The following is a 27,995-nucleotide window of genomic DNA, read 5'->3' as shown; positions in this document are numbered from 1 at the left end:
CCAAATCTCAGACTTTTGGATCTGTATGTACAGCTTACAGTCCAAAGTAACAGTCAATCCACGCTGACATCTTACACAGAGCCATTTATTTGCCAATGATACAGTTCTAATGGTGCAAATCTTGACTCACATTGACATTTCTTGGTAGAAAAATAGAAATATACAAGATCACGAGTGAACAGTAACTTATTTCCAGCTTTCTAATAAAAGGTAACCAGTCTGCATTTGTATGCGAGGAAAATTACAGTCCAAGTCATCGTGTAGATTTTCAACAAGTAATATAACACAACTAAGAGAGAACTGTAACTGACTCCAAACTCAACTGTTCTTTTCCATACTGTATTTCCATAGAAAATGTCCATTCATTGCAGACATGATGTGTGTAAGCAATAGGAAATTACAGAAGCCTGAGTGTGAAGTGTAAATACAGAACCAGACATGAACCTGCATTTCTCCAGCAGTAGAACTGCTGCAGCACCTGCATTTTTTTTTTAAACTGCTCTACTGTCAGCAAATATATATATAGTGAGTTAAGGTTACATTCAAAATTAAACTTTGCAGATATATTATGAAATAACAAAAATCTGCTTCCACTCTACATTACTTTTTATTTTGTTTCTCAAATGATCAATATTAACACATGACGTGAGTCTCCCTAAATCAGTAATGTGTATATGTAGAGCTCATACATATATTTAGTCAAGGCATGAAGGAAATGACTGAAGTGTTGCTGACACTGTCTTTAGGCGAAGTTTGACTAAATACACAAATCATCTTTGAGGAAAGGAATCAAGGAATACTCAATAATCATCAAGAAGTCATTATGATTCTTATTATTCAACTTGTCACCTATATAATGAAAGCAAAATCAGCCATATTTCACATTTCATTTTGAGTCCACTAGCTTTATCAGCTTTTTATATCGCCATTATCAGACAGTCAGTGCATTTCCATGCTCTCAAGAAACCAGGTTGCAGTCGGCTTTCTCGAGAAAACGGATTGAAATCTGGTTACTGTGGGGGATTAGAAAAACTTTATTTCCCCAGGTAGATTTCTCAGATTACTCTGCCATGTGAACCCCTAACCGGGTTTCTATTCAACTTTTTACAAGAGTGCATGTGCATACCAAAGGCTGCCGAAACTCACCACTCTATTACTAACAGCTGCAGCACATCAAGTGGATCCAGGAGACTTAAATTTTCTATTTATAATCAATTAATGCACACAGCCTGATTAATATTGTGCCTGTTACACTGGTGACTTGTCTGATATTTTCATTCAACATGGCTAAACCAAAACATAATGTCACCAGGTAAGGCAAGTGTGTACCTTGCTGTAGATCACTGAGGTGGTGGTGGAGGAGGAGGAGGGGGGGGAGGAGGGGGAAAATCTAATAAGGGAACAGAGTTTGGTGGCCAGAAAGGAGAGGAGAAAGATGGGTTGAAGAAAGATGGTGGAGGACGGTAGAGAGGAAAGCTGGGTGGAGGAAAAGGGAGAGGAGGTGGAGGAGGGTAAGGGCAGGGAGGTAGGTACATGGAAGGCATATCTGTGTGTTTGGGGGGTGGCTGTGAGTGTCTGAAAGGTGGCTGTTTGTTCCTTGGATTCTGGTTCCTGAATGAAGACCTTGCATGTCTTGATGGGAAACTCCTGACATCATGCTTCTGATGCTGCTGCAATGTGCTCTGGCTTATGTGGGCAGGATTATCTAGAGGTTAAAAATATATAAGAAGAAATGAAACAAAAAACAGATAAAAAGGGTGATAGGTTTCACAGATATTTGGAGGGAAGGATTGTTGCAGACAAGGACAAAAACTAGTCCACGACTACAAAGTACAGTAAATCCACTAACAGAGTGTGCTTGTGAGTACCTGCATTGTTATTGTCCCGCGTCTTTTTGGAATTCTTCATTTTCCTCTTAGCTTCCTGCTCTTTTTCATCATCACTATAATCTAAAGCCTGAAGGCAGACAGAGATGAGGACATTGATAACAGATTAAAGTGTCTCAGAAACAGCCGAACAGATTAGCACAACTAACCAATTAACTCAACATTGCTAATTAGAGATTTAAAACAAAGTTAGCTCTGGAAAAAAAAATAAAATAAAATCTTCAACTTCTAACTATGCCACTTATGTGGTCATACACACCACATTTCATCTATTAGTAAAATATAATTATTTTGTTGTGGGAGCACATTTAGCTTTAAACATCTCATAGAAGGTATATTCATCTCATAAAAAACCCGGAGTAAATTGAGCCAGTGAATTGTGGAGGAACAAACTACAAACTTGGCTCATCATTTATAATTAACCCTGAACTTCCACACTTTACCCACAATGCCCTAGTCATTTGGCTAGGGCATTGTGGGTAAAGTGTGGGCCAAGTCTTTGAAAGAAAATGACAGACACCTTTTTGGTTCACCTCCAACAAAAGCCCAGAGAATAAATTACAAAGGGACGTGAGAAGACACACAAACCAACTGAATAATTAATTCCTTTATTTATTTATTTTTAATGCCAACAGGCTGCACCGGGGTCATGTATGGAATCAACAAACAGACTCCTGTTTAAAAATGGCTTGAAAAAGATATTGCTGTAGAGCATGGAACAAAGACGGCAACATTATTCCTGTGCTCACCTCTTCTGGGGGTTCTTGGTCATTCCTCCAGGATGCATCAGATCCCTTTAAACTGAAGGAAATTTATTTTCACTATGACAAGCCAAACACGTCAAAAATATGATTCAATCTATCCCACAAGAACTGACAATCTACAAACCTCACCTCCAAAAAAGTATGGACTTTTTCTACAGTGTATAATTGTATCGCCACTTTTTGTAGATGGTGAAATGAGCTTCATATTATGTGTGAGTATGTTAATTAGTTTATACAAACAGACATATACACAGGAGATTTTATGTTCATTTCAAGAATATTCTTCATTGCTCAACATTTGAAGCAATTTTTGTTGTAGCTATGCCATGGTACTAGGAAAGTGTCGTACAAAATAACCAAAACACAAAAAATAAAAACACACACACAAAAAAACTGAACTGGCTGATTGGGTGACGAAAAAAGGTTCTGATAAACATAAACATTCACTCTGCCATGTAGCTGTATAAGAGGCCCAACGTAGTCCAGCCTTGTGATTCTTTCTTCTAATTAAAGGTTTAGTCACTGCAGAGTGTGCTTTCAGTTCAATTCCACAGCTGCAGTGTTGAACTGCCCGTTAACATTCTCCAAATCATGTCCTCTCTTGCATTAGTCTTTTGTTTTCAACCAACCTTCTTGGGGAACTTGTATGAGTTTGTGACTTTGTAAAGATGCAATATTCTGGAAATCATAAATTTAGAACAACCAACTTTTCTTGCTATGGCTGGATAGAGTCATACCATTGGCATTCATCTGGACAACCTGCTGCTGGAGGGTTTTGGTCACTTTAGAACAGCTCACCATCTTGCAAAGTCAGTGAAAACAGGAAAGTTTGGCTACCAGTTAAATAAGGTCTGTCAGATAATTTAGGAAATTAGCAAGACCTACAGCTAAAGATACATTAACACCAATAACTGGGAGGTATCTAAAAGTGTGCTCTCATTTTTTAATTTTAATTTTATTTATTTATTCATTTTTATTTTTTTCCAAATATCTCATTTACATTTTTTACACTGTGCTTCGGAATATATTTAACTATTGAAATATGCCTAATATGTCTGCTATTTTACTGCTGTTTAGATAATTTCAAATAGGTCTAAACAGTGAGAGTACACTATATTGCCAAAAGTATTCGCTCACCTGCCCTGACTCCATATGAACTTAAGTGACATCCCATTCCTAATCCATAGGGTTCAATATGACGTCGGTCATTTGCAGCTATAACAGCTTAAACTCTTCTGGGAAGGGTATCTACAAGGTTTAGGAGTGTGTTTATGGGAATTTTTGACCATTCTTCCAGAAGCGCATTTGTGAGGTCACACACTGATGTTGGACGAGAAGGCCTGGCTCTCAGTCTCTGCTCTAATTCATCCCTAAGGTGTTCTATTGGGTTGAGGTCAGGACTCTGTGCAGGCCAGTCAAGATCATCCCCACCAGACTCTGTCATCCATGTCTTTATGGACCTTGCTTTGTGCACAGTCATGTTGGCTGCTGGGCCAGCTTCAAACTGGGGGCCAAGCCCAGCTCCTAAAAAACAACCCTACACCATAATCCCCCCTCCACGGAACTTTACACTTGGCACAATGCTGTCAGACAAGTACCGTTCTCCTGGCAACTGCCAAACCCAGACCTGTCCATCAGATTGCCAGATGGAGCAGCACGATTCATCACTCCAGAGAACGTGTCTCCACTGCTCTAGAGTCCAGTGGTGGCGTGCTTCACACCACTGCATCTGACGCTTTGCATTGCATTGCATTGCATTTGGTGATGTATGGCTCGGATGCAGCTGCTCGGCCATAGATACATATTCCATTAAGCGCACTGTTCTTGAGTTAATCTGAAAACCACATGAAGTTGTTGAGTCTGCAGAAAGTTGGCAACCTCTTCGCACTATGTGCCTCAGCATCCGCTGACCCTGCTCTGTCAGTTTACATGGCCTACCACTTCGTGGCTAAGTTGCTGTCATTCCCAAATGCTTCCATGTTCTTTTAACACTAGGACTACTGACTTTTCTGGTCATACCTAGGAGCCCGGCAAGGTGGTCAAATGACAACCTGGCCCCCTGTGGACAGCTGCTTTTATTATGTAAAGACGGTCATTACCGGCAAACGTCGGGGTGGGGGCAGATAGGGGGAGGGTTGTCACCGACTCACCACAAGAGGAAGGGAGGCTGGCTGAAGCTCTGGCTCACCAAGACATCTTATAGAGACATCCACACACATCTTCTTCTTCCTTCTCCAAAGCGGGATGACAGGTCATCTTTGGTGCTTTATCCGTTTTGTCACATAACAAATACATAGAACTAACTAACGCACCCACACAGTGAGAAACGGAGCGGGACCGGACACCGTAACACGCCGTCGAAGCAGTTCTCCAAAGAGGGACGACAAGTTGAAACAAATGCATGTGTCACTGAGACAAATACGTTGTGACACATTTACAATGTCACGTAGGGGGTGTAGGTTTTTATAAAAAAGAGTGCGACACAGAAACTGGGTGCTTTATTTATTGGTAACATAACACATACATGTTTCTGAATAATAACAGTAATAACAATAATAATAACAGTGTGACACTGAGCGGGGCAGTTTCCGTGTCACACTCTTTTTATAAAAACCTACACCCCCTCCGTCACATTGTAAATGTGTCACAACGTATTTGTCTCAGTGACACATGCATTTGTTTCGTCCCGTTATTCCAGGTAAGCAGCTGTCAGACATACAACTGAATGACTCTGGAGTCCTGACTTCGAGCCCCCACAGGTACATGTGGGGGCTGGGGGCGCGGGGCATGGAAGGCCCGCCCACTTTCATTCAACAGCTGCACAGGAAAAAAGGCGATGAAGGAGCAAGAGCTTCGAAATCAACCCCCCACACCTAGTCCTGGAAAAAGAGCCGTGTGCCAGGTGAAGCCCTGCTGCACTGTGAACCTCAGACCAAGAGATGTGCTGGTTGCTGTAGGTTCACATGTGGACAGTTTATCAATCAGAAGCCCTGGATGTGTCACTTTGTGATTTGCGTGGTTTTAGAAAACATATTAGAGTGAGAAATTCACACATACAACTCTACCTCTGGTAAAGTGGTGGTCTTGTGGTAAGTCAGCGACAACCCTCCCCCATCTGCCCCCACCCCGACGTGTGCCGCTAACGACCGTCTTTATATAATAAAAGCAGCTGTCCCCAGAGGGCCAGGTTGTCATTTGAACACCTTGCCGGGCTGCTAGGTATTTTGTCATTTGACTGGTCTGTCGTAGTTCTAGTGTTAATACAGCTGAGAGTTGACTGTGGAATATTTAGGAGCGAGGAAATTTCACAACTGAATTTGTTGCATAGGTGGCATCCTATCACTGTTTCTAAAAACAGTCTGCATGCCTAGGTGCTTCATTTTATACACCTGTGGCCATGGAAGTTATTGGAACACCTGATTCCGATTATTTGGATGGGTAAACGAATACTTTTGGCATACTTTTCTATATACAGACTTGAGAGTCCTGCGCAGCATCTTAGCTTTTACTAAGTCTGCACTCTCCTCTCTAGCTCTTCTCTCAGCCCTTGGTAATTCTCGAGCTGATTTTCCTTCTTCCTGATGTTGCCATAACTTGGGATTGGTACGTCTATCACTACAGCCTTTCTCCGTTTGTCCACCACTACTATGCCCTGTTGGTTAGCCATTACCAGTTTGTCTGTATTTTGAAGTCTCAAGGGATCTTAACTTGGTCAATCTCACCATTCTCATCCACAGACCATCACGCTGCCTCCATCATGCTTGACTAAAAGTATTAAGCACTGCTCTAGCATCTTTTATTATGTTCTGCATCTTACAAATGTTCTTATGTTTGACCTCATACTTGGACTCATCTGTAAACAAAACATTCTTCCAGTCTCCAAGGTCTGTGCTTTTCTGCCATGAAGTCAAGCATCCTGAAGTCACCTCTTCACTGTTGATAATGACACTGTCGCGCACTTCACCTATTTGTCTTATTGCACAGTTGTGATCGGGGCCTCCCACTTCTTTTTCTGTCCCTGTTAGAGCCAGTTTTGCTGCTCTCTGAAGAGAGTAGTTAACAGCATGATAAGACATTTTAAGTTTCCTTGCAATGTCTTCACTGAATAGCATTCCTTTCGAAGGACAACAATAGACTGACGGGCCTCTAATGAAAGTTGTTTCTTTCTGGCCATTTTGAACCTGTAAATAAACTAAGAACTGCTGATGTTCAGATACTAATCTAACCATGCTCCCTTGTTTGTTCCATTAGTACAGCTGTTCTGTTTAATCGTTTGTGAAACGGATAAAATCGTTTGTGAATTGCAAAATGTGTTTGTCTTATAAATTTGCAGATAGAAAGATAGTCAACAGTAACAGCATTACTAAGAGAGAGCGTGTGCGTGTGTACTTACAGTTTGAGCTGTTGTGTTAGGATGTATCCTGTGTACTCTTTTATGGCTGGTGCGTAATAAACAGTCAGTCCCTCTGTCATCCCCTTGCTGTTTATCTGGTCCACAGAGTTGAAACGTAAAATATACAGTGGACTGGACACTGGACCAAACACTTCAAACACCTGATAACACACAAACAGCACAATACACTATATTATTAAAAGATAGTTTAATAATATATAAAAAAGCCCTGCGTAAAGCTAGAACTTCATATTACTCCTCATTAATAGAGGCAAATAGGAACAACCCCAGATTTCTTTTCAGCACTGTAGCCAGGCTGACAAAGAGTCATAGCTCGGTTGACCCTAGTATTCCCTCAACTCTCAGCAGCAATGACTTCATGAATTTCTTTACAAATAAAATCATAACTATTAGAGAAAAAATTGATCAGATCATCCCTGCATATAGCATGGACTGTACAACAACTCTAGATCCACGCTCGTACTTAGACTGCTTCCTCCCTGTAGATCATTCTGAATTAATTTCAGTAATTAATTCCTCTAAACCATCAACATGTCTCTTAGATTCCATCCCGACTAGACTCCTCAAGGATGTCTTACCTTTGATCAGCACGTCCATATTAGATCAGATCAATCTGTCTTTACAAATAGGCTACGTACCACAGGCTTTTAAGGTTGCTGTAGTCAAGCCCCTACTCAAAAAGCCTACTCTGGACTCAGGGGTCTTAGCGAATTATAGACCAATATCCAATCTGCCCTTTATCTCTAAAATCCTTGAAAAGATAGTTTCTAAGCAATTGTACGACCACCTGCGTAGCAATAACTTGTATGAAGATTTCCAGTCAGGATTTAGAGTACATCATAGCACAGAAACAGCACTGGTAAAGGTCACTAATGATCTTCTATTAGCATCAGACAATGGACTACTCTCTATACTCATCTTGTTAGATCTTAGTGCTGCATTCGACACTATAGATCACAACATTTTATTACACAGACTGGAACATGTCATTGGAATCAAAGGAACAGCACTAGAGTGGTTTAAATCGTATCTATCGGATAGATTTCAGTTTGTACACGTTAATGATGAGTCTTCCATGCACAGCAAAGTCAGCTATGGAGTTCCACAGGGATCTGTGCTTGGACCGATTCTTTTCACTTTATATATGTCCCCTTTAGGCAATATTATTAGGAAACACTCTATAAATTTCCATTGTTATGCAGATGATACCCAGCTATATTTATCTATGAAACCAGGAGAAACTAATCAATTAGTCAAACTTCAGGAATGCTTAAAAGACATAAAGGCCTGGATGACCTCCAATTTCCTTCTCCTAAATCCGGACAAGACAGAGGTTATACTGTTTGGGCCTAAAAGTCTCAGAGACACTAAGTCTAAACACATTCTCACCATTGATGACTTAGTTCTGCCTCAAGTAATACTGTAAGAAACCTCGGAGTTATCTTTGATCAGGATATCTCCTTCACTTCATACATAAAAGAAATCTCTAGAACTGCCTTTTTTCACCTAAGAAACACTGCTAAAATTAGGAGCATCCTGTCCCAAAGTGATGCTGAAAAACTAGTCCATGCATTTGTTACTTCCAGACTGGACTATTGTAATTCATTATTAATAGGATGTCCCAATAACTCATTAAAGAGCCTCCAGTTAATCCAAAATGCTGCAGCCAGAGTTCTGACTGGAATTAGCAAGAGAGATCATATTTCTCCAACGTTAGCTTCTCTCCATTGGCTCCCTGTTAAATCCAGAATTGAATTTAAAATTCTTCTCCTAACTTATAAATCCCTTAATAATCAGGCTCCATCTTATCTTAAAGACCTCATAGTTCCATATCTTCCAAGCAGAACTCTCCGTTCTCAGACTGCAGGTTTACTTGTGGTTCCTAGAGTTTCCAAATGTAGAATGGGAGGCAGAGCCTTTAGCTACCAAGCCCCTCTCCTGTAGAACCAGCTCCCAGTTCAGGTTCGGGAGGCAGACACCGTCTCTACATTTAAGACTAGACTTAAAACTTTCCTTTTATATAAAGCTTATAGTTAGAGATGGATCAGGTGACTCTGAACCATCTCTTAGTTATGCTGATATAGGTTATTCTGCTGGGGGACCTCTACTGATAAACTGAGCTCCTCTCCTCTCTCCTTTCTCTTGTATCAATGCAAATGCCACCATTGCATGTCATTAACTTTGTGTCTTCTCTCTCTTTTAGTTGTGTTTCCTCCTCTCTGTCTCCCTCTCTCTGTACTTTTCTGCAGGTATCCTCGGCCTGGAGCTGTACATCTCCAGAATCCAGTTCATCTGCCCAATGTTCTTGATGCTTGTTGTTGTCTTTATTGCCTGCTGTTCTTTTCTCTCTTCTCTTTCCACTCACCCCAACCGGTCAAGGCAGATGGCCGCCCACTATGAGCCTGGTTCTGCTGGAGGTTTCTTCCTCTAAAGGGAGTTTTTCCTCTCCACTGTTGCCTAAAGCTTGCTCAAATGGGATTGTTGGGTTTTCTCTATAATTTTTTGTATAAATATTTTCTGTAAGGTCTTAAACCTTACACTGTAAAGTGCCTTGAGATAACTTCTGTTGTAAATTGGCGCTATACAAATAAAATTGAATTGAATTGAATTGAATTGAACTATTACCATGTAAAAACCAACAAAAATAACAATGCAAAATTGCAATCAACATTTTGGAATTAAAGATTTCACTTTTTGGTCTTTAATATTTTATTTTAATATTTTAACACAACTTTCAATTTGTGACTCAAGGTTATTGAATGTAGACTTATGAGGAAAAAAAGTTATTTTATCTACTCACAATTACACCCCCAAAATAGACAAAAGTGTAAAAAAAAAAAAAAAAGACGTCTGAAAACTTTGTGAAAGCACTGCAACACGAAACAGTTTATCACTCAAGGTCAGCAAAGCCTTCAGTTTGCGGAGTTGTTTCAAACTCTTAATAATCCAAAGAAATGTATAGCTAATACATAGTTGTAGTTTGACATTTGTGTGTCCATCTGGGTGTCTGTCAGCTTTCTATTTCTCTCAGTCAGTTAATTGACATTGTCATGTCACTATTTCTTTCCATTCCTGTCAGCAATGTTAGGCCACCCTAGCTGGGCACACAGAAATCATAGGGTGGATGTCAATTCATTGTATCCATGATTCTCCTCACTAGTTTCTTTTCCTTTCATCTTAGTTCCTCCCAAGAAAGATACATGGAGAGATGCGAGGTAAAGACACATGGAGAGAGAAAGCAAGGAAATGGGTGTTTGAAGATAGGAGGCATCCTTTTCTCTCAACCATTATCTGCTGCAATGTCAAACAGACTTCAGAGATACTACTCACTATTGTTGGTTTGAAGTTTGCATTTGTCCAAAAAAAATAAAAAATAAAAATTTTCAGTCTGTCTGCACAGTTAAATATAAATATCTGCTTATTATTAAAACATTCTTCTGTATTTTTACTACAAAAAAATGACACCCTGACACCTTCTTTATGATCACTGGAGACTTGAATCTTGTGTCAGAGTGCGCAGGCGCGAGCCTTGCTGCAGCCGATTTACCGTTGTTCTCATCTTGTGATGTCTTTTCTGTATTTTATCTTATTATTTTTATTCCTTTTGTGTAGATAAGTAACTTGTTTTGAAATTAAGTTTTACCCTCTCAGATAATGTTGTTCAAGAGAGTTTTTATTTCCGTTTTTACCTTTGGATTCATTCTCTCACTAATCCGGAAGGCAGGAGCGTAACAGCTGCTCCATCACCATGGAGCCAGCTCCTTTGTTTACACCCGGGATCAGCAGATCTTACTGAGGACGGCCGGAGTAAAGGATCAAACTTTGTCCGGGACTTTAAACATTCCCGAGGAGATCAGAAGAAGGACAACGAGGGGATGTAGGGGAGGCAAAAAACAACAAGGAGGAAATAAAGAACGGAGAAGAGCAATGCGCAGAGAGAAGGTGAGAAGATTCAAGCCGCATCTCCCCTCTGTGATTATGGGTAATGTGAGATCACTGGACAATAAGATGGACGAACTGACAGCTCTGGTGAGGATGGACAAAATCTTTACAGAGTGTAGTTTAATGTGTTTCACAGAGACATGGCTGCATGATGGTATTCCTGACTCCAGTGTTAACATAGACGGTTTTAGCACCGTGCGCTGGGACAGGAGGAGAGAGGAGAGCGGTAAGAGGAGAGGAGGGGGGCTCGCCGTTCTCATTAACAACAGGTGATGCCATCCTGGTCATGTCACTGTGAAAGAGCGTGTATGCAGCCCTAATATTGAACTTTTGACTGTGGGACTTCGTCCATATTATTTACCCAGAGAGTTTTCTCACTCCATATTAATCGCCATTTACGTTCCTCCATCCGCTAACGCCGCTGCTGCGTGTGATGTCATTCAGACGGTCACCTCCAGCATGCAGACCAGACACCCTGACGCCTTCTTTATGATCTCTGGAGACTTTAATCACGCCACCCTCAATAAGACACTTCCTACCTTTACCCAGTTTGTGAGCTGTCCCACCAGGGGGGAGAGGACATTGGACCTGTTGTATGCTAATGTTAAAGATGCCTACAGCTACACTGCCCTCCCCTCTGGGAACGTCATATCACAACCTGGTACATCTCTTCCCACAGTACACACCTTTGGTTTAGAGGCAGCCTGCCACCTTCAAAACCGTAAAGAGGTGGACATAGGGGGCACACTTTGCCCTGCAGGGTTGCTTTGAACCTCATGATGAGGACATTGATGGACTTCATGACTGAGTACATCAATTTTTGTGTGGACACCCACGTACCCACAAAAACTATTTGCTGCTTTCCAAACAACAAGCTGCGAGTCACTCAAGACATCAAAGCCATCCTGAATGACAAAAAGAAGGTATTCAAGACAGAAGACAGGGAGGCAGAAAAGAGGGTCCACAGACTGCTGTCTGTCAAGATCAGGGAGGGGAACGAGGATCATGTTTTTTGATTTCTCCAGTGCTTTCAACACCATCCGGCCTGCACTGCTGGGAGAGAAATTAAAAAACATGCAGGTTGACACTCCCCTGATTTCCTGGATCATGAACTACCTCACCAACTGCCCACAGTACGAACACCTGCAGAACTGTGTGTCTGACACTGTGGTCTGTAGCACAGGTGCGCCACAGGGGAGAGTTCAGTCTCCATTTCTCTTCACCCTGTACACATCAGACTTCAGGTACAACTCAGAGACCTGCCATCTTCAGAAGTTCTCTGATGACTCTGCAGTTGTAGGATGTATTAAGGGTGGAGATGTCACAGAGTATCACAGTGTCACAGTTGTGGATAGTTGTGTTGACAGGTGTGGACCTAAACATCTTTAACTGAACATCACAACTACCCCTCTCTGTACAGAATGGTGGAACTGAATATATTATTCATATTCACTGTTTCAACTCCTGACAATGATTCATAGTAGGACATTACAGATTAGACACTAGAAACAGTTTTCTGTGTCTAGTCTGTGATTTCCTAAAGTTGTTTATGGTTCTTTGTCACTTAGACGTACAGATCCAGATTAAAAGAAGACTTGGGTATTCTATATTGGTTCTGTTTTAAGGTTATCAGTGTGCTTCAATATTAAACTGTGCTGGTGTTGTGATGTAGTTTCAGAGTAGTGTGATCAGCTGCAGGCAAACACCAACAGGTTTCCAATAAAGGGGTGTGTCAGTCTAGAAAAAGACAGTCTAGAAAATTCCTCAGAGCTAAATAAAAGGGCTTTGGGACATCTGTCAAGATGGAGGAGCAGAACAACTTTTGGGGTAAGCGAGTATTGAGCATGATCCATTAGGGATCCAACCACTTTGTCAGTCTGAATGACATAAAATGTACTGTCCAGTTTCTGCTGGTTCACCTACCTTGCCGACAGCCTGCCTATTAGATGTAAAGATGATGCTGTTATCAGTAAGAGGGGGTGTGTCTTTCAGAGACTGGATGATAACTGCAGAGACATATAAGACTGATAAAGACAGAACTGACAAAATGAAAATGTAAAAAACAGCCAAATTTCTCAGATGTTTGGAAATCAGATAAAAGCTGAAATTTGATCTTATTGTGAGAGTGTGTATATTTACCAAGCTGCTGAATAATGCAGGAGACCATTCCTACAGGCTGCAGTTCTGCATCCTCTGGTAGCGACACAAACACCTCCTCTTCTGCTGGCAGCTCCTACACACAGACAACATGAAATTTTAGCATGTTGTGTGGTGGTGTTAAAGTTAACAGGGAATATGTGTGTAATGTCTATAGATTTCACAAGAAAACAATGAGTTAAAAAAGGTATATGTTTCGAAACATCTGCTTTTTCTAGTGGCTTTAGAGGCATCAAGTATAGCATTATCTTTTGTTTTCATACCCATTTGGTATTAGGTCTTCTCTGAAAAAGACAACATCTACATGGCAGCACGCTGCATTTTGCTCTGAAATCTGTATACTGTGAAATGGTGCAAGTTGGTCTTGATGTCTTTTGTCCATAGGATGTTGATGAAGTGAGTTGACACTGACACAGATACACCTAGCTCCTGGAGGGTGTTCTTAAGCTCCACAACTGTTGTAAAAGATTTTTTCCTCACCAGGGAGAGTCCTTCACAGTTGCTCTACATGGTCTTCCAGACTTGTGATGTTCCTGAGCTCACAGGTTCCCTCTGGTTTTTTGTCTAATAGTTGATTTTCCCACACATAATTGTTTGGCTTTTCAGCCTAATGATAGTTGGTTCACCAACAGCTCTTTGAACTTCATGTTGACATGTAATAATAAAATGGTGAAGTTCCTACACCATCAAGTATTTTTTAGCATTTATGTTAATGCTGACAGTCTACACTTTAAACACATTGTCATTTGTTTTGTTTTTTTTAATTTTAGTTCTACTTTTAGGAGTAGGATAACAGCTTTTTATCAACCTTCTTAGCTTAGGAAATCACAAATCGACCTAACTGGTTATGAATTGAGAGGAGCAGTGTCTGTGGGAGCAGAGATGCTTCTGACACCAAATGACACAGAACTCTTTGAAAGATAACACTCATTTTTTTTCAGAATTACTTATCTGGAAGTTGAGTCATAGCAACTGGACTTCCTTCTAGATTTACTCATAGCACATGTTATGATGACTCGACAAAAACACAAATTTGGAAAAAAAAATGTTTTCACATTAGAGGTTGTTGAAATATGAGAGCAGACTAAAAAATGTTTTACTCATGTAACCAAAAGGTGGGAAATGTGTATCACATTTTCCTATTTTGGGTATCATGATTAAAATTGTTGTGGTTAATACATGCAGTAGATTAGTTCTACATAATGATAATCTTTTGATTGTGTTATAATCTGTCAATTTTCCTATAAAGCCTTCACCTAAAAACTAGTGCTGCTTTACAACTGCATTCACAAAAACTACATAACATCACTATAATTTTTACTTTTCAGCTGTAAAAATTATAGTGAGTCAAACCCTCTTCTAAAAGCAGTGTTACTCCTCACCGTAAGGAGTAACACTGCTTTACTGTAACCGCTTCAGTCTTGTTCCAAAGCATGAGTATTTTTAGCCGCAAGTCAACTTTCAGTGCAATTCCTGGGAGCGATTCTGAGGCCCTGAGCGATTTACACCTCACTGCAGACTGACCTCAAGCAGGACTTCATCTCTAGTTTTGACGGGGACTGGTTGGCTGAAACCCTCATTGTCGTCATCGTCAAACACAGGGGCAGAGGGAGAAGAGGAAGAGGATGAAGAAGAGGAGGAGGAAGAAGAGGACGAGCTGTCACTGAGAACAGAAGAGGATCATCTGTCTGTTTCAATCTTTTCTGACTTTAAATTAAAAAAAACGTTTTCTGTCCAAAAATATTGGTAGCCAGCCTTTAACAACACTCGTTAGTGAGTAAGTGTGTAAATACCTGTCAGAATCTTCTGAGTCATCATTGTCATCACAGTCCTCTGTCTTACACACATAGTCCAAAGCTTCCGCTGCATGCGTTTGTGTACTTGATGTGTCTGTCTTGCCAAGGATTACAATGGGGTTTTCTAGTTTTGTTGTCCCAGCAACCTCCTCCTTCAGTGTTTGCAAAACTTTTCTGGCATCAAACACAAAGACATTTTCTGTACAAAACATTGGAAAGCATATCTGGGGTAGAATGATTCTCTAAATACACAGTATGTTCAAATCTTGAATACTGAGGCACGATTCAGGCACTCTCAACCATGACATAAATGTCATGGTTTTATTAAATTACTAACAATTTGGGACACTAAAGAGAAAAACACTTAAGAGGATGCACCAGTATGCTTCATCTAAGACATACGTGCCACCCCAATACTCCACTGGATAACCAAAATAGTCATGACACACTCAGATGGAAAGGAAAAATCTGTGTCATTACTGATTAGTAGTAATAGAATGAAAGCTCAACAGCAGATCCTATCCTTGAGTAAGTCATCAATCTTCAGAATACAGTACGTGGACATCAGGGACGTGCTTTTAATATGTGGGAGAATACAGGAAGAGACTTGGGATGTCTGCAATAGGTTGGGGTGTGTCATGGTTCTATCTTCTGGAATCACGAGAGAAGACAGTGGACATTTGTAGCTTGGTTTTAATCTTTGTTTCAGATCTGTTACACACCTACAAGCCTTCAAGCTGTGGTGCATGAGTGTGTAATTACCTGTCAGAATCCTTTAAGTCATCACGGTCCTCTGTTTGACCCACATTGTCTAAAGAAAGAGTTGCTGAGTTTGTATGTGCAGCTGCTGCGTCCTCTGTATGTGTTTGTGTATTTGATGACGTGTCTGCATTGTCTATGGTTACAATTAGGTTTTCTAGTTGTGTTGTAACAGTAACGTCCATCTCCTCCTCTTCCTTGGGTGTACAAAAAACTTTTCTGAAATCAAATAGAAAGACAACTTTGTACTTAAATTATTGGTAATCACTATATTTTGGCTAAAAGCATCTTTAATAAGCCCTTTACCAAATTTTGGTGAATGAGTGAGTCAATACCTGTCTGAATCCTTTGAGTCATCATCATCACAGTCCTCTGATTTACACAAGTCGGCTACCTCAGTATGTGATTGTGTTTTTGATGACATGTCTGCACTGTCAATGGTTACGATGAGATTTTCTAGTTGGGTTGTCACAGTGGCATTCATCTCATTGTCTTCCTTGGGTGCCTGTAACGTCTTCCCATTTTTCTCAGATAGTTTTTCATCCATCTGAAATACATTAGAAACAAAAGTTTATAAGTTAGAAAGAAAAGGTGAATGGTATTCTGAAGGTTTAAAGGAAGTTTGAGGTCCTGACAGACCTCAAACTTACGTTATTTTCTATATAAACCATTTCGTAAAGGACTAAACAGTGTGTACACACACACACATATTTAGCTTTTACACTGACTGCCATATTTCCCATCATTTCCAATGACCTACATGCAAAATGTATTCATGAACAAAACCACAAGAGTACAATTTTACAAAAACCTATGGTTACCTCTCTGACCTGAATGTTAGCTACTACACGAGGAGCACAAACTGCGACTGATGAGCTAATTGGAGTTAACAGCGGCAAATTTCACTTATGACACGTTCTAAACAGCCCCGAACTTAGGTGAACCCAGAGACTTTTCCCCAACAAATTCCATACAGACTGTCAGCAAAGTAACTTTACCTGTTTTGTTGTAAAGCTAACGAATCCGTGCTGCCAAGAACCTCATGGATCGCTGGACCACAGTCATTTACGACAGTGAATCAAACTGTTTCCTTTACCAACCTTCAACATACAACCCTCGTTTACTGCCGCATTTAAAAACAGCTTACACCACCACCAAAATTAGCACATGAAATAAAAATGTAAAATTCATAACTAATTGTTAAAGACTGCATTATATATCTTTATATACAAATAAAATTAAAATTCATTTTAGGTTTTCAAATTTTTTTCAAGTGATTTCTGTTTCAACTAAATCATTCATGTTTTATTTTGAAGGCAAAACGTTCACATTCCGGTGTAACTGCTGTCTGTGTATGAACTTGACTGGACACAAAACGCCATTAGACCCTTACACGAGCTTGTTTTGTTTAGATATGTGGGCCACCCTCAATATAGCGTTTCCCGAAGCGTCCCCTTAGTGGTTTGGGATAGCATTTAGGTCTGATTATTGTTGGGCATGATAAGTTATAGTGGGTCAGGTTAAACATCTAGGTGTACAATTTAAAGACATATAAGGGTCAACAGAGTTCGACGTAGTACTGTAGCAGATTCCCGCGTAGTACACAGGACATTCACAAACAGAACTAACATGCATCTGGTATCTGCACGTCGACAAGTATATACTTGTAACACGTGGTTACTGGTTTTCCGGGTGTGCGCAGGGGTGTTGCGCACTGAAGGAAAATCTCACACAGGTCAGGCACTGGCCCTAGATGCAGTAGTTTTAGGTAGGCTACTAAATGTAAAACTTAAACGATGACAAGAATAACTCTTAAAGTCATTGTTGTTTCTGTACTGATATATTGATTATAATAGATTTTGGGTGTTTTTAGCTGTGTTTTGGGTCATTATCCTGTTGGAGGACTATGACCTGTGACAAAGACCAAGCTTTCTGACACGGGGCAGCATGTTTGGCTCCAGAATGCCTTAAAAGTCATTTTATTATATTCTGCACAGATTTAAGTGCTAGATTGAGCAAAGCAGCACTAGAACATAACCAAGCCTCCGTGTTTCACAGTAGGTATAGTGTACTTTTCTTTGTAATGCTTCATTTTTGTGTCAGTGAACATAGAGATGATGTGAATTGCCAAAAAGGTCCAGTTTTATCTCATCTGTCAAAAGGACATTCTCCCATAACCTTTGTGGTTTGTCAATGTAAATTTTTTATTTATTTTTTTTCAATTTGCTTTCATTAGTGGAGTCCACCTCGGTCATCTTCTGTTAAGTATACATTTGCTTAAACAGTTATTGATGGTGTGAACTGACTCCGATGTATCTTGACCTTGGATTTGTTCTGGGTTCTTTAGTTACCATTTGTATTTTCTCTTTCTTCAATTTTTTGTTATTTGATGTTCCTCTTATGGCCATGTCCTGGGAGGTTGGCTAAAGTTAAACTTCTAAATAATATGTGCTACTGTAGTCACAGGAACATCACACTGCTTGGAGATGGTCTTGCAGCCTTTACTTTTAATATGCTTGTCTATATCATTTTTATTTCTAATCTCCTGAGACAACTCTCTCTTTAGCTTTCTGTGGTTCATGTTGAGTGTGGTACACACGTAATACCAAACAGCACAGTGACCACTTTCCCTTTAAATAGGCAGTTTTCAGGTGTCTCAGGTTTCAGAGCCCAGGTTATTGCTGTTTTTTTTTTTTTGTTGTTGTTGTTCTAGTGCAGGGGTGGCCAACCCTGGTCCTCAAGAGCCTCAGCCCTGCTTATTTTCCAACTATCTCTGCATTTCCTGCTTCTGATTGGCTGAACACACCTGATCCATGTAATCAGCAGAGGGTAGGGCAGAAATAGTTGGAAAACAAGCAGGGCTGAGGCTCTTGAGGACCAGGGTTGGCCACCCCTGTTCTAGTGAATATGATTTGTTGCCTATATTGCACCTTTAAACACAAACAGAATTTCACTTTATCAGTATGACAAGTAGGTGGCAGCACAAGCCTGTACAATACATTTAGACTATTGCAATAAAGAGTTTGGGAAGATCTGAATCTTTTTAATAAATACTGTAAAATTATTTCATCTTTGTGACTATATATATTTGAAATCAAATGTATGTATGTGCATTTGTGCTTCTGTGTTGGGAATGGTTATATGTTCTGGTATATTCTCCCTAAATTGGCTCACTGTTCTCTCCATTGGCTGCCTGCAAAATCCAGAATTTATTTTAAAATTCTTCTCCTCACATTTAAAGCACTTAATAATTAAGGTCAGTCTTATCTTAAAGACCTCATTGTTCCATATTTCCCCAGCAGAACTCTCCAATCTCAGTGACCAGGTTTTCTTGTATTTCCTAGAGTTTCCAAATGTAGAATGGGAGGCAGAGCCTTTAGCTTTTAAGCTCCTCTCCTGTGGAACTAGCCCCCAGTTCAGGTTTGGTAGGCAGACACCCTCTCTACATTTAAAACGAGACTTAAAACTTAAATTTTTTATAAAGCTTACAGTTAGTTATGCTGCTATAGATAAATCTGCTGGGGGACCTCTACTGATACACTGAGCTCCTCTCCTCTATTTATTAAAATTCTACCATTTCATGTCATTAACTTTGTGTCTTCTCTTTCCCGTAGCTGTGTTTCCTCCTCTCTGTCTCCCGCTCTCTCTGTACTTTTCTGTAGGTATCCTCGGCCTTGGAGCTGCATATCTCCAGAATCCAGTTGACCTGTCTAATGATTTGCTGCATGTTGTTGTTCTTTTTTGTTGCCTGCTGTTCTTTTCTCTCTCGTCTTTCCACAAGTGCTTTTAGATGACTTCTGTTGTGATTTGGAGCTATACAAATAAAATTGAATGGAATTTAATATTTTTGACAATAAAATATTGGTTGACTGAAGTTAAAATGTCTCAGTTTTCAAACTGTGTTTTCATGACCATATCGCAATTGAATATCAACAAAACCTTCTGTTATCAAAATGATATATGATATAAGATATCCTGTGATGAAACAGCCTTTCTAGTGTTACTAATTTCTGTTTTGTGACAACTCATTTTTTGTTAGATACCACAAATAAATTGTCTTGTCAAAGTGCTTCCCAAATATGGACAGTTTTCAAGTTGTTCAGTTCTTTACCTGGCATTAGGGTCAAATACATACACCATAAAACACTACTTACCTAGTCAGCTGCCTCAGGAATGCTTAAAGCCCACTCATACATCAAATAACACATCTCATGCAGAACCGCTTTGCAGCAATTAGTGTTGCTTTTGAAGATAAAATGACACAAACAGCCCAGGTCACTAACTCTAACACAATCCCAGTAGGATTTATTTTTGTATGCACCCAAGGAACTGAGAAATGTGCTATTGTTGTTAGTATAGATGACTCACCACAGCAGAATGGTAGAATTGTATTGGTGTCGGAATGGAAGTGGATGGGAAGTGGCACACCATTACATCTCATTGAGATACTGCCTCTATGATATTTCCTTTGAAAATATTATGTGACCCAACACACATTCCCATTGTCTTGCAGCACAAAACAGAAAGCAGATACCACAGCGTAGAAATTCCTAATGTGCACACGTTTAAAGAAAACCTTGAACACTTTTGTTTAGAAACTTAGAAAACAATTTAGCTCATTTATCCTGATGACTCTCTCCTGAGACTTAAGAACAGATTCCATATGCTAATTCATACTTGTAATAGTCCAAACCACAGACCACTACACTACTGATATGTCATGCTGTTTGTTGTTTCCATCTTGGCGTGCAGTGTAAATCTTGTGCCATGCTAACCTACTCAGCTGTGGTGGAAGTACAGCATTTATGTATTTTCAATTAAATTCAATTCAATTAAATTTTATTTGTAGAGCGCTTTTTACAATTGACATTGTCACAAAGCAGCTTTACACAACCAAAGAACAGTACATGAACAGTGAATGTGTATGAATCATGAAATCAGATTGTCCCTGATGAGCAAGCCGAGGGCGTCGGTGGCAAGGAAAAACTCCCTGAGAAGACAACAGGAAGAAACCTTGAGAGGAACCAGACTCAACAGGGAACCCATCCTCATATGGGTGATTACATGCTATGTAGGCAGCAGGCAGTCCAGTATAACAGTTAATGTCTTTAAGTTAATGTGGAGTCCAGTTAGTTAATTGCAGGCAGACTTGTTCCATTCCTGGACTATCGAGCATTGAGTCGAGACCTCCGAGAAACCGACCGACTTAATAGTAGTGTGTGACCAACTCCAGTCTCCAAACGCATCCCATAGGGGAAACGGTGGATCCAGGCGACGAGATCTCCAGCCAGAAGTTGGGCATCAGGACGAGTCAGACAGGTCCAGAGGGCAGAGGGTTGAATGACATATAGCTCGACAGAGAGACAGGAAGAGGGAAATAGAGAGGTAGAGAAAGAGAAGAGGAGAGATGACAGTTAGTTGTATTCACAGTCAGATAAAGTTTGAGGTGAATGTATATTTAGAATAGTGCAGCAGGGACTCTGGCAGGACTAATTATGACAGCCTAACTAAAAGGGTGGGCCAGAAGGAAACACAGACATGAGGGCTCCCTGGGATGTAGAGCAATCAATCACTTCACCATCAACAAACCTGAGTGATCAGTGAGAGTTGGGAAGACAGCATCTAAACATACCAGTTCACCATAATGCTCTACGTCCATGAGTCCTTCTCAAATCTATTTACAAAAATGCTTGACTAAATAAATAGGTTTTCAGCCTAGACTTAAACACTGAGACTGTGTCTGAGTCCCGAACGCTATTTGGAAGGCTTTTCCATAACTTTGGGGCTTTGTAAGAAAAGGCTCTGCCCCCAGCTGTAGTTTTTATGATACGAGGTACTGACAGGCAGCCAGCATCCTCTGATCGAAGTAGGCGTGGTGGATCATAAGACACTAACAGTTCACTGAGACACTGCGGCGCAAGACCATTTAATGCTTTAAATGTCAAAAGTATTATTTTAAAATCATTGGGATTTCACGGGGAGCCAATGAAGTGTAGATAAGATAGGTGTGATGTGCTCATATCTTCTGGTTCTAGTGAGGACTCTCGCTGCTGCATTCTGAACTAACTGAAGCTTGTTTATGCACCTGGTTGAACAGCCAGACAGTAAGGCATTACAGTAGTCCAACCTAGAGGTGATGAAAGCATGGACTAATTTTTCTGCATCATTTAGGGACAAAATATTCCTTATTTTGGCAATATTTCTGAGGTGAAAGAAAGCTGTCCTGGTGATATTATCTACATGAGCTTCAAATGAAAGACTGGAATCTAGAATCACACCAAGGTCTTTTACTGTTGCACTAGATGTAAGAGAAAGGCCATCCAGAGTTATGGCGTGATCTAAAATCTTGATCCTATAACTCGTACTTCTGTCTTATCAGGATTTAGCAGAAGGAAGTTAATTAGCATCCAGTCTCATATATCCTTTACACATTGCTCAACTTTATTAAGCTGTTTGATCTCATCTGGTTTTGATGAAACATATAACTGTGTGTCGTCAGCATAACAATGAAAGTTAATACCATGCTTACGGATAATGTGGAGTAATTGCCATTTAGATCTACATACTGATAACGATCAGTCAAATAGGACCTAAGCCAGGAGAGGGCCGTTCCCTTAATTTCAACAACATTTTCTAGTCTGTGAAGGAGAATACTATGGTCAATGGTGTCAAAAGCTGCACTGAGGTCGAGTAGCACAAGCATAGTGACGCTACCCTGATCAGAGGCCAATAGGAGGTAATTTACTACTTTAACAAGTGCCGTCTCTGTGCTGTGATGAGGCCTAAATCCTGACTGATAGAGTTTGTGTATGTTATTTCTATGAAGATACGAAGATAGCTGCCCAGCGACTATCTTTTCTAGAATCTTTGAGATAAAGGGGAGGTTTGATATCAGCCTGTAATTGGACAGCTGACAGGGGTCGAGATCAGGTTTCTTGATTAGCGGTTTAATAACTGCTAATTTAAAACACTTTGGGACCCACAGCTGAGTGAGGAATTTATGATTGTCAGCAGGGGTTCTATTATTTCTGGCACTATCTGTTTTAGAAAGTCTGTCGGTATAGGGTCTAATGTACAGGTTGAAGATTTTGCAGAAGAGATGAGTGAAATTAGTTCATTCTCTTCAAGAGGAGTAAAGTAATTTAGGTACTGATCTGCTGAGGTTAGCTCGTCACCTGCGTCAACTAAATTGTCTGGTTTCAAAGCTTGAATTTTATGCCTTATATTTACAATTTTGTAATTGAAAAAGTTCATGAAGTCCTCACTACTGCACAATGTTGTTGCGGAGATATCTGCAGTGGTTTTCTTTCTAGTTAATTTGGCTACTGTATTAAATAAAAATCTAAGGTAATTTTTGTTGTTTTCTATAAGAGTGGAGAGATACGTTGATCTAGCTGCACTAAGAGCTTTTTTATAGTAAAGGATGCTCTCCTTCCATACTATCTGAAATACTAACAATTTAGTTTGGCGCCATTTACGTTCTAACTTTCGAGCAGTCTGTTTTAAGGCACGCATGTTATCGTTATACCAGGGAGCAAGTTTCTTATCTCTAATGACTTTTCTTTTAACTGGAGCTACATTATCTAAGGTATAACGTAATGACGACTCTAGATATTCAGTCGCCTGGTCTAGTTCTGTAGGGTCAGATGGTGATCCAATCAACGTTGATAACTCTGGGAGATTACTAATAAAGCTCTGCGCGGTAGTTGATGTAAATGTACGTTTAATGCGATAGCGTGGCGCTGAGTATACATTATTAATATGACACACTGTAGTTGAAACAAGATAGTGGTCTGAGATAACTTCAGACAGTGGGAGCGTAAGTAAATTTCTTATATAGGATATTATTTAATCTAAGGTGTGACCTGCTTTATGAGTGGGTCCTACTACACACACAAATGCTGTTTCTTAGAGGGTCTCCTGGATTCTCAAAGTGAATATTAAAATCTCCAGCAATTAACGCTTTGTCTACAGAAACAACTAGGTTAGAAAGGAAATCTGCAAATTCACAAAGAAATTCAGAATAGGGCCCTGGGGGTCTGTAAATGATAATTAGCGGGATCGGCTGAGCAGACTTTATATTTGTATCTACACTTATTATGTTACTATAAAGACATTCAAAAGCTTTAAATTTGTGTACATGTTTTTGTACGATAGTCAGTTTATCATTGTAAATAACTTAGACACCTCCTCCTCTACCAGTCAGACGAGGCTGGTGAATGTAGCCGTATCCAGGAGGAGTTGCTTCATTTAAAGCTACATACTCGTCCTGTTTAATCCAGGTTTCTGTTAAACAGAGTATATCAAACTCCTGATCTGTGATAGTTTCATTAACAGTAAGAGCTTTAGATGTAAGAGATCTAATATTTAACAGTCCTAACTTTAGATCAGAGGTGCTCTGAATTTGAGGTCTCTATGTTAATTAAATTACTCAAACAGACTTTCTGGGTTTTTCTAACTTTTTGTTTAGCTCGAGGAACAGACATAGTGAGTGAAAAACTCTGTGCAGCTAGCAGACACTTGGTTTAGCCTGTTTGTCTGCTCCCTGGCCTGGACTCTGGGTAGTCAGCGACTAGCTTGGCCTGATCTTAGACTATGACCTATGCTACACGAAATGAGAGCAGCACCTTCCCGAGTGGGATGGACACCATCCCGCCCTAACAGGCCAGGTTTGCCCTCAAAGGTACTCCAATTATCTATGAAGCCCACGTTGTTTTCGGAGTACCACCTGGACATCCAGCGGTTCAGCGACCATAACCTGCTGTAGGTTATCACCTTGTCTCATTGGGAGGGGGCCAGAGCAGATTACCACTTCGGACATCGCCTTCGCTAATTTAAACACCTCTTAAAAATTATTCTTCGTAATTGCATGCATGTATTTCAGTTTCAGTTGACTATTTACATTTTCTGGTCATTCAGAGTCACTACAATTCAGAGGCAAATAACTCTACTGCATTTATTTGATTTGGTTAATATATTAGTTAGTACTAGTAAAGTATTTTTTGAGACAATATCTTATGATAATATAAATATATATATAAAGACTATTCTAATTACAGTATCTTTAAATGATTTGAAAACAGTTGGAATGAAACACATATTTTGAGCATGTCAGCAATCTAATATTAGCATTTACTTCAAAGCAAATCATCAACATTAAAGTCGATTATGGCCAGCATTGTATTAGGCACATGCTGACTCCCTGTCCACAAAAAAAAAATGTAAGCCACCAGTTGCTTTTAATGTTGTGGATGATCAGCGTATGATCCCCAGGCTGGGAGTGAGTTGCTTAAATAAGCCCTTAAATAAGCAGTGACATGATGAAGCAGGATAATACTCAATATCTGCAAAACATTTTTGCACACACTTTGCAGCCTAGTGGCCATGTTATACATAAGCAAGAGTCAACTATAGAATTAGCAAAAAAGTGTCTGATTAATGACATTATCAATGATAAGAGTGTAATTAGTGTGTTCTCACTAGGATTATTAAATTATAATCGAATTAATTCAAATAATCTAATTATTGAGATACTCTGTAATTAATAATCAAAATGATTCGCCCATGTTTTTCTATAAAAGAATTTTAAACATTTTATTTCAAATGACTGAATAAGTAATTGACTTAGACTTTAAAGTTAACTGTCTCAGGGTTTACTGCTATATGCTTTGCACTGAGGTGACTGACCAGAGATCACCAAGTTTCCACTCTCAGTTCTCATGGTATGTTAGTAGGTGCAGATGTCCCTCTCACATAATCACAGTACAGAATATCTGTAGTGAAACTATTAATACAGCAATGACTCATTTAAAGTACACATTCAATGCACAAACTAGCAAAAAAGGTCAGCCCACATTACACCAGTGACTGTGATGTTTCCACTAGTGGCTACAATACAGTTACAGGTCAGCAACAGACTTTGAATGTTTTTATCTGTTCAATTCAATTCACAATAGAGTGTTTTCACAACCTGCCCTACTGTGCAGAAGGATTTTCAAGTTAGTTTTGCACACACAAAGACTTCTACATGCTAGCCAATCAGAATAGAGTGGGAAGGGGAAAGGGGGGCCTTAAAGACACAGGCGCTAAAACAAGTGAAAACACTTCCTCATTTCCCCACATGGGTGGCATGTTTCAGCTGTTTTTACCATTAGAGAAAAGGTCACTACAAAACACCCCACACTGAGGTGTTATTAGCTGACTCAGAGAGTCCTTGGCGCAATCTTGTGTATGCTCATGTTATTGCCAGGGTAAAATGTTTCTGCCCGAACCTGAACTGAGCCAGCCCCAGTTGAGTTTGTGCAGTGTTTTTCCAGTATGGCCATGTGTATCCATTATGCTTGACTCCGAGGAAGACCACTAGTGAAAATATGAGTCAATCAACGACATTGGATTGCCCCAGCTATATCTTTATTTGTTTGATGCAGTCATATTTTCAAATGCAACTATGCCTATTTAACCTAAAGTTTGACCTACCTGACCAAACAATGCCTGAAACCTATTTCCTTACGCTTGTTTGCATATCCACCGCTCAAGGTAGTGATGAAATACATCACCCAGTGCAATGCTGTGGCTCTTAGATGGGTTTTGATTTCCTTTGTCGGTGCAATGCTAGGGGAGGCGCATGTGACCCCAGGAAACATGCTTTTTGGCTGTACTAGAATGAAGTGTAATGCATATGTAGCACAGTAGGTTTTTCCGGGGGTGGGGGGGGGGGGGGGGGGGGGGGTAACATGAATGAATGAGGAGAGAGAAAAGGACAGCAGGCAACAAAAAAGAACAACAAGCAGCAAAAACCTTTGGCAGGTCAACTGAATTCTGGAGATATACAGCTCAAAGGTCGAGGATACCTACAGAATGTACATTACCACAAAGCACAAATTCTCAGAATGATTCTTACTAAACAGAAGCTGCCTGTCACTTTTTTGTATTGTGTCTCTGAATCTGAATCTTGACTTCAAATAAGACTTCATTGGTGTTGTTGCTTGCAGATTCTCAGGCTTCATACACATATTGATCATTCTAGACTGGAGATGATACTAGTTTGGACTGTTGGTGGCCTCCTTAATCAACTATCCAAACTTATTTTGTTGTCCTTAGAACTGAAGCACGGGAACACAGAAACAGAACAGAGCCATTGACCCAGAAAGATTGAAGACCCAGGGTTTATCCCCTTTTAGGAAACACAGGAATGTGTGCGCGCGCGTGTGTGTGTGTATGTGTGTGTGTGTGTGTGAATAATAAAACTGGTTTCTCCCACAGGATTATGCTGACAGGACCTGACAAACACAGACTTGCGAAAAAAGCATACATTTGCACAGTGCATGTGTATATGTGTGTGTTTGCATCATGGTCATGGTCAGTAAATCTCTATGAGCCTGGAAAGCCTATTTAAGATTTTGTTGCAACTAGGCTCAGCATGTTTCTCAATATGTAGTACACTTTCTGGTTTGTGTAAGCCATGGACCCAGAACATACTAGACACCTAGCATAAATAGCATTGTTCTTCTCGTCTTGTCTGTGCACATTTTAGGGGGGAAATAAATGAATGAATACCACTGAAAATGTGAGTACATCAGAACCAGTTGTGTTTAGGCCATCTGCTTTGGGGTTGGGGTGAGTGAAAAGAGGAGAGAGAAAAGAAGGCAGGCAATAAAAAACAACAACACGCAGCAAAAACATTTAGCAGATGGAGGTATTAAGTCCTTTATGTGTGAGGAGAATATTTTCAAATTCTATTCTGGATTTTACAGGGAGCCAATAGAGAGAAGCCAACATAGGAGAAACATGATCTCTCTTGCTAATTCTAGTCAGAAATCTGCCTGCAGCATTTTGGATTAACTGAAGGTTTCCCCAGGAGTTTTTCTCTCAGCAGAACAGGCTGGATTATATTATAGGCAATGGACAAATAAAAAAACATGATCCCCACAGTGCTGCATGTGAGAGACTACTTGCTGAAGCAGGTAGATGATTGCGTCATCTACTCCAACCTGCGGACAATAGAATAACTGTAGTGTCAAGAGATTTTTTTTTACAATAGAATAATGGACTTTATGTCAACTTTAAGAACTGTTAAGAACTTTGCCTGTTAGTTGAAGCACATTTAAGTGCGGTGAATAACAAAACATGCTGTGAACAGATTATAACACACTGGAGCACAAATGTCAAAACATATTGTGTTACCTTTATGACTCTGTATGAACACACAACTCGTTACAACGTTTGACCAAGCCAAAGTGAAGCAATTATTTTTATATCAGCTCAAATTCCACAGACG

General features: G+C 40.0%; 1 protein-coding gene across 2 annotated transcripts; it reads right to left on the bottom strand.

The window, feature by feature from the left end:
• Positions 1-69: 69 nt before the first annotated feature.
• Positions 70-16,812, bottom strand: naf1 (nuclear assembly factor 1 homolog (S. cerevisiae)). Of its 2 annotated transcripts, none has more exons than XM_026359952.1 (11): positions 16,717-16,812; positions 16,054-16,265; positions 15,722-15,937; positions 14,957-15,133; positions 14,688-14,826; positions 13,146-13,239; positions 12,930-13,012; positions 7,044-7,204; positions 2,636-2,687; positions 1,869-1,956; positions 70-1,705 (listed from the first exon to the last, which is right to left on the bottom strand). In XM_026359952.1, the coding sequence occupies exons 2-11, from the start codon at positions 16,263-16,265 to the stop codon at positions 1,341-1,343; spliced, it is 1,587 nt and encodes a 528-aa protein (XP_026215737.1). In that variant the 5' UTR covers positions 16,717-16,812; the 3' UTR covers positions 70-1,340. The 2 variants fall into 2 exon arrangements, with proteins under 2 accessions (XP_026215737.1, XP_026215738.1); XM_026359953.1 differs by having other exon boundaries at positions 16,054-16,275; positions 16,717-16,798.
• Between the last annotated feature and the right edge of the window lie 11,183 nt (positions 16,813-27,995).

Source organism: Anabas testudineus, chromosome 1, assembly GCF_900324465.2.
Source record: "Anabas testudineus chromosome 1, fAnaTes1.2, whole genome shotgun sequence".
Classification (NCBI taxonomy): Eukaryota; Metazoa; Chordata; class Actinopteri; order Anabantiformes; family Anabantidae; genus Anabas; species Anabas testudineus.
This window is presented reverse-complemented; position numbering and strand designations above follow the sequence as displayed.

Excerpts from the sequence above, each read along its gene's own strand:
- naf1 (XM_026359952.1), bottom strand. The coding sequence starts at position 16,265 with ATGGATGAAAAACTATCTGAGAAAAATGGGAAGACGTTACAGGCACCC. Across the intron at positions 13,013-13,145 it reads CTGCATTATTCAGCAGCTTG|TTATCATCCAGTCTCTGAAA; the intron begins GTAAATATACAC and ends ATGTCTCTGCAG. Across the intron at positions 7,205-12,929 it reads ATAGGCAGGCTGTCGGCAAG|GTGTTTGAAGTGTTTGGTCC; the intron begins GTAGGTGAACCA and ends GTGTGTTATCAG.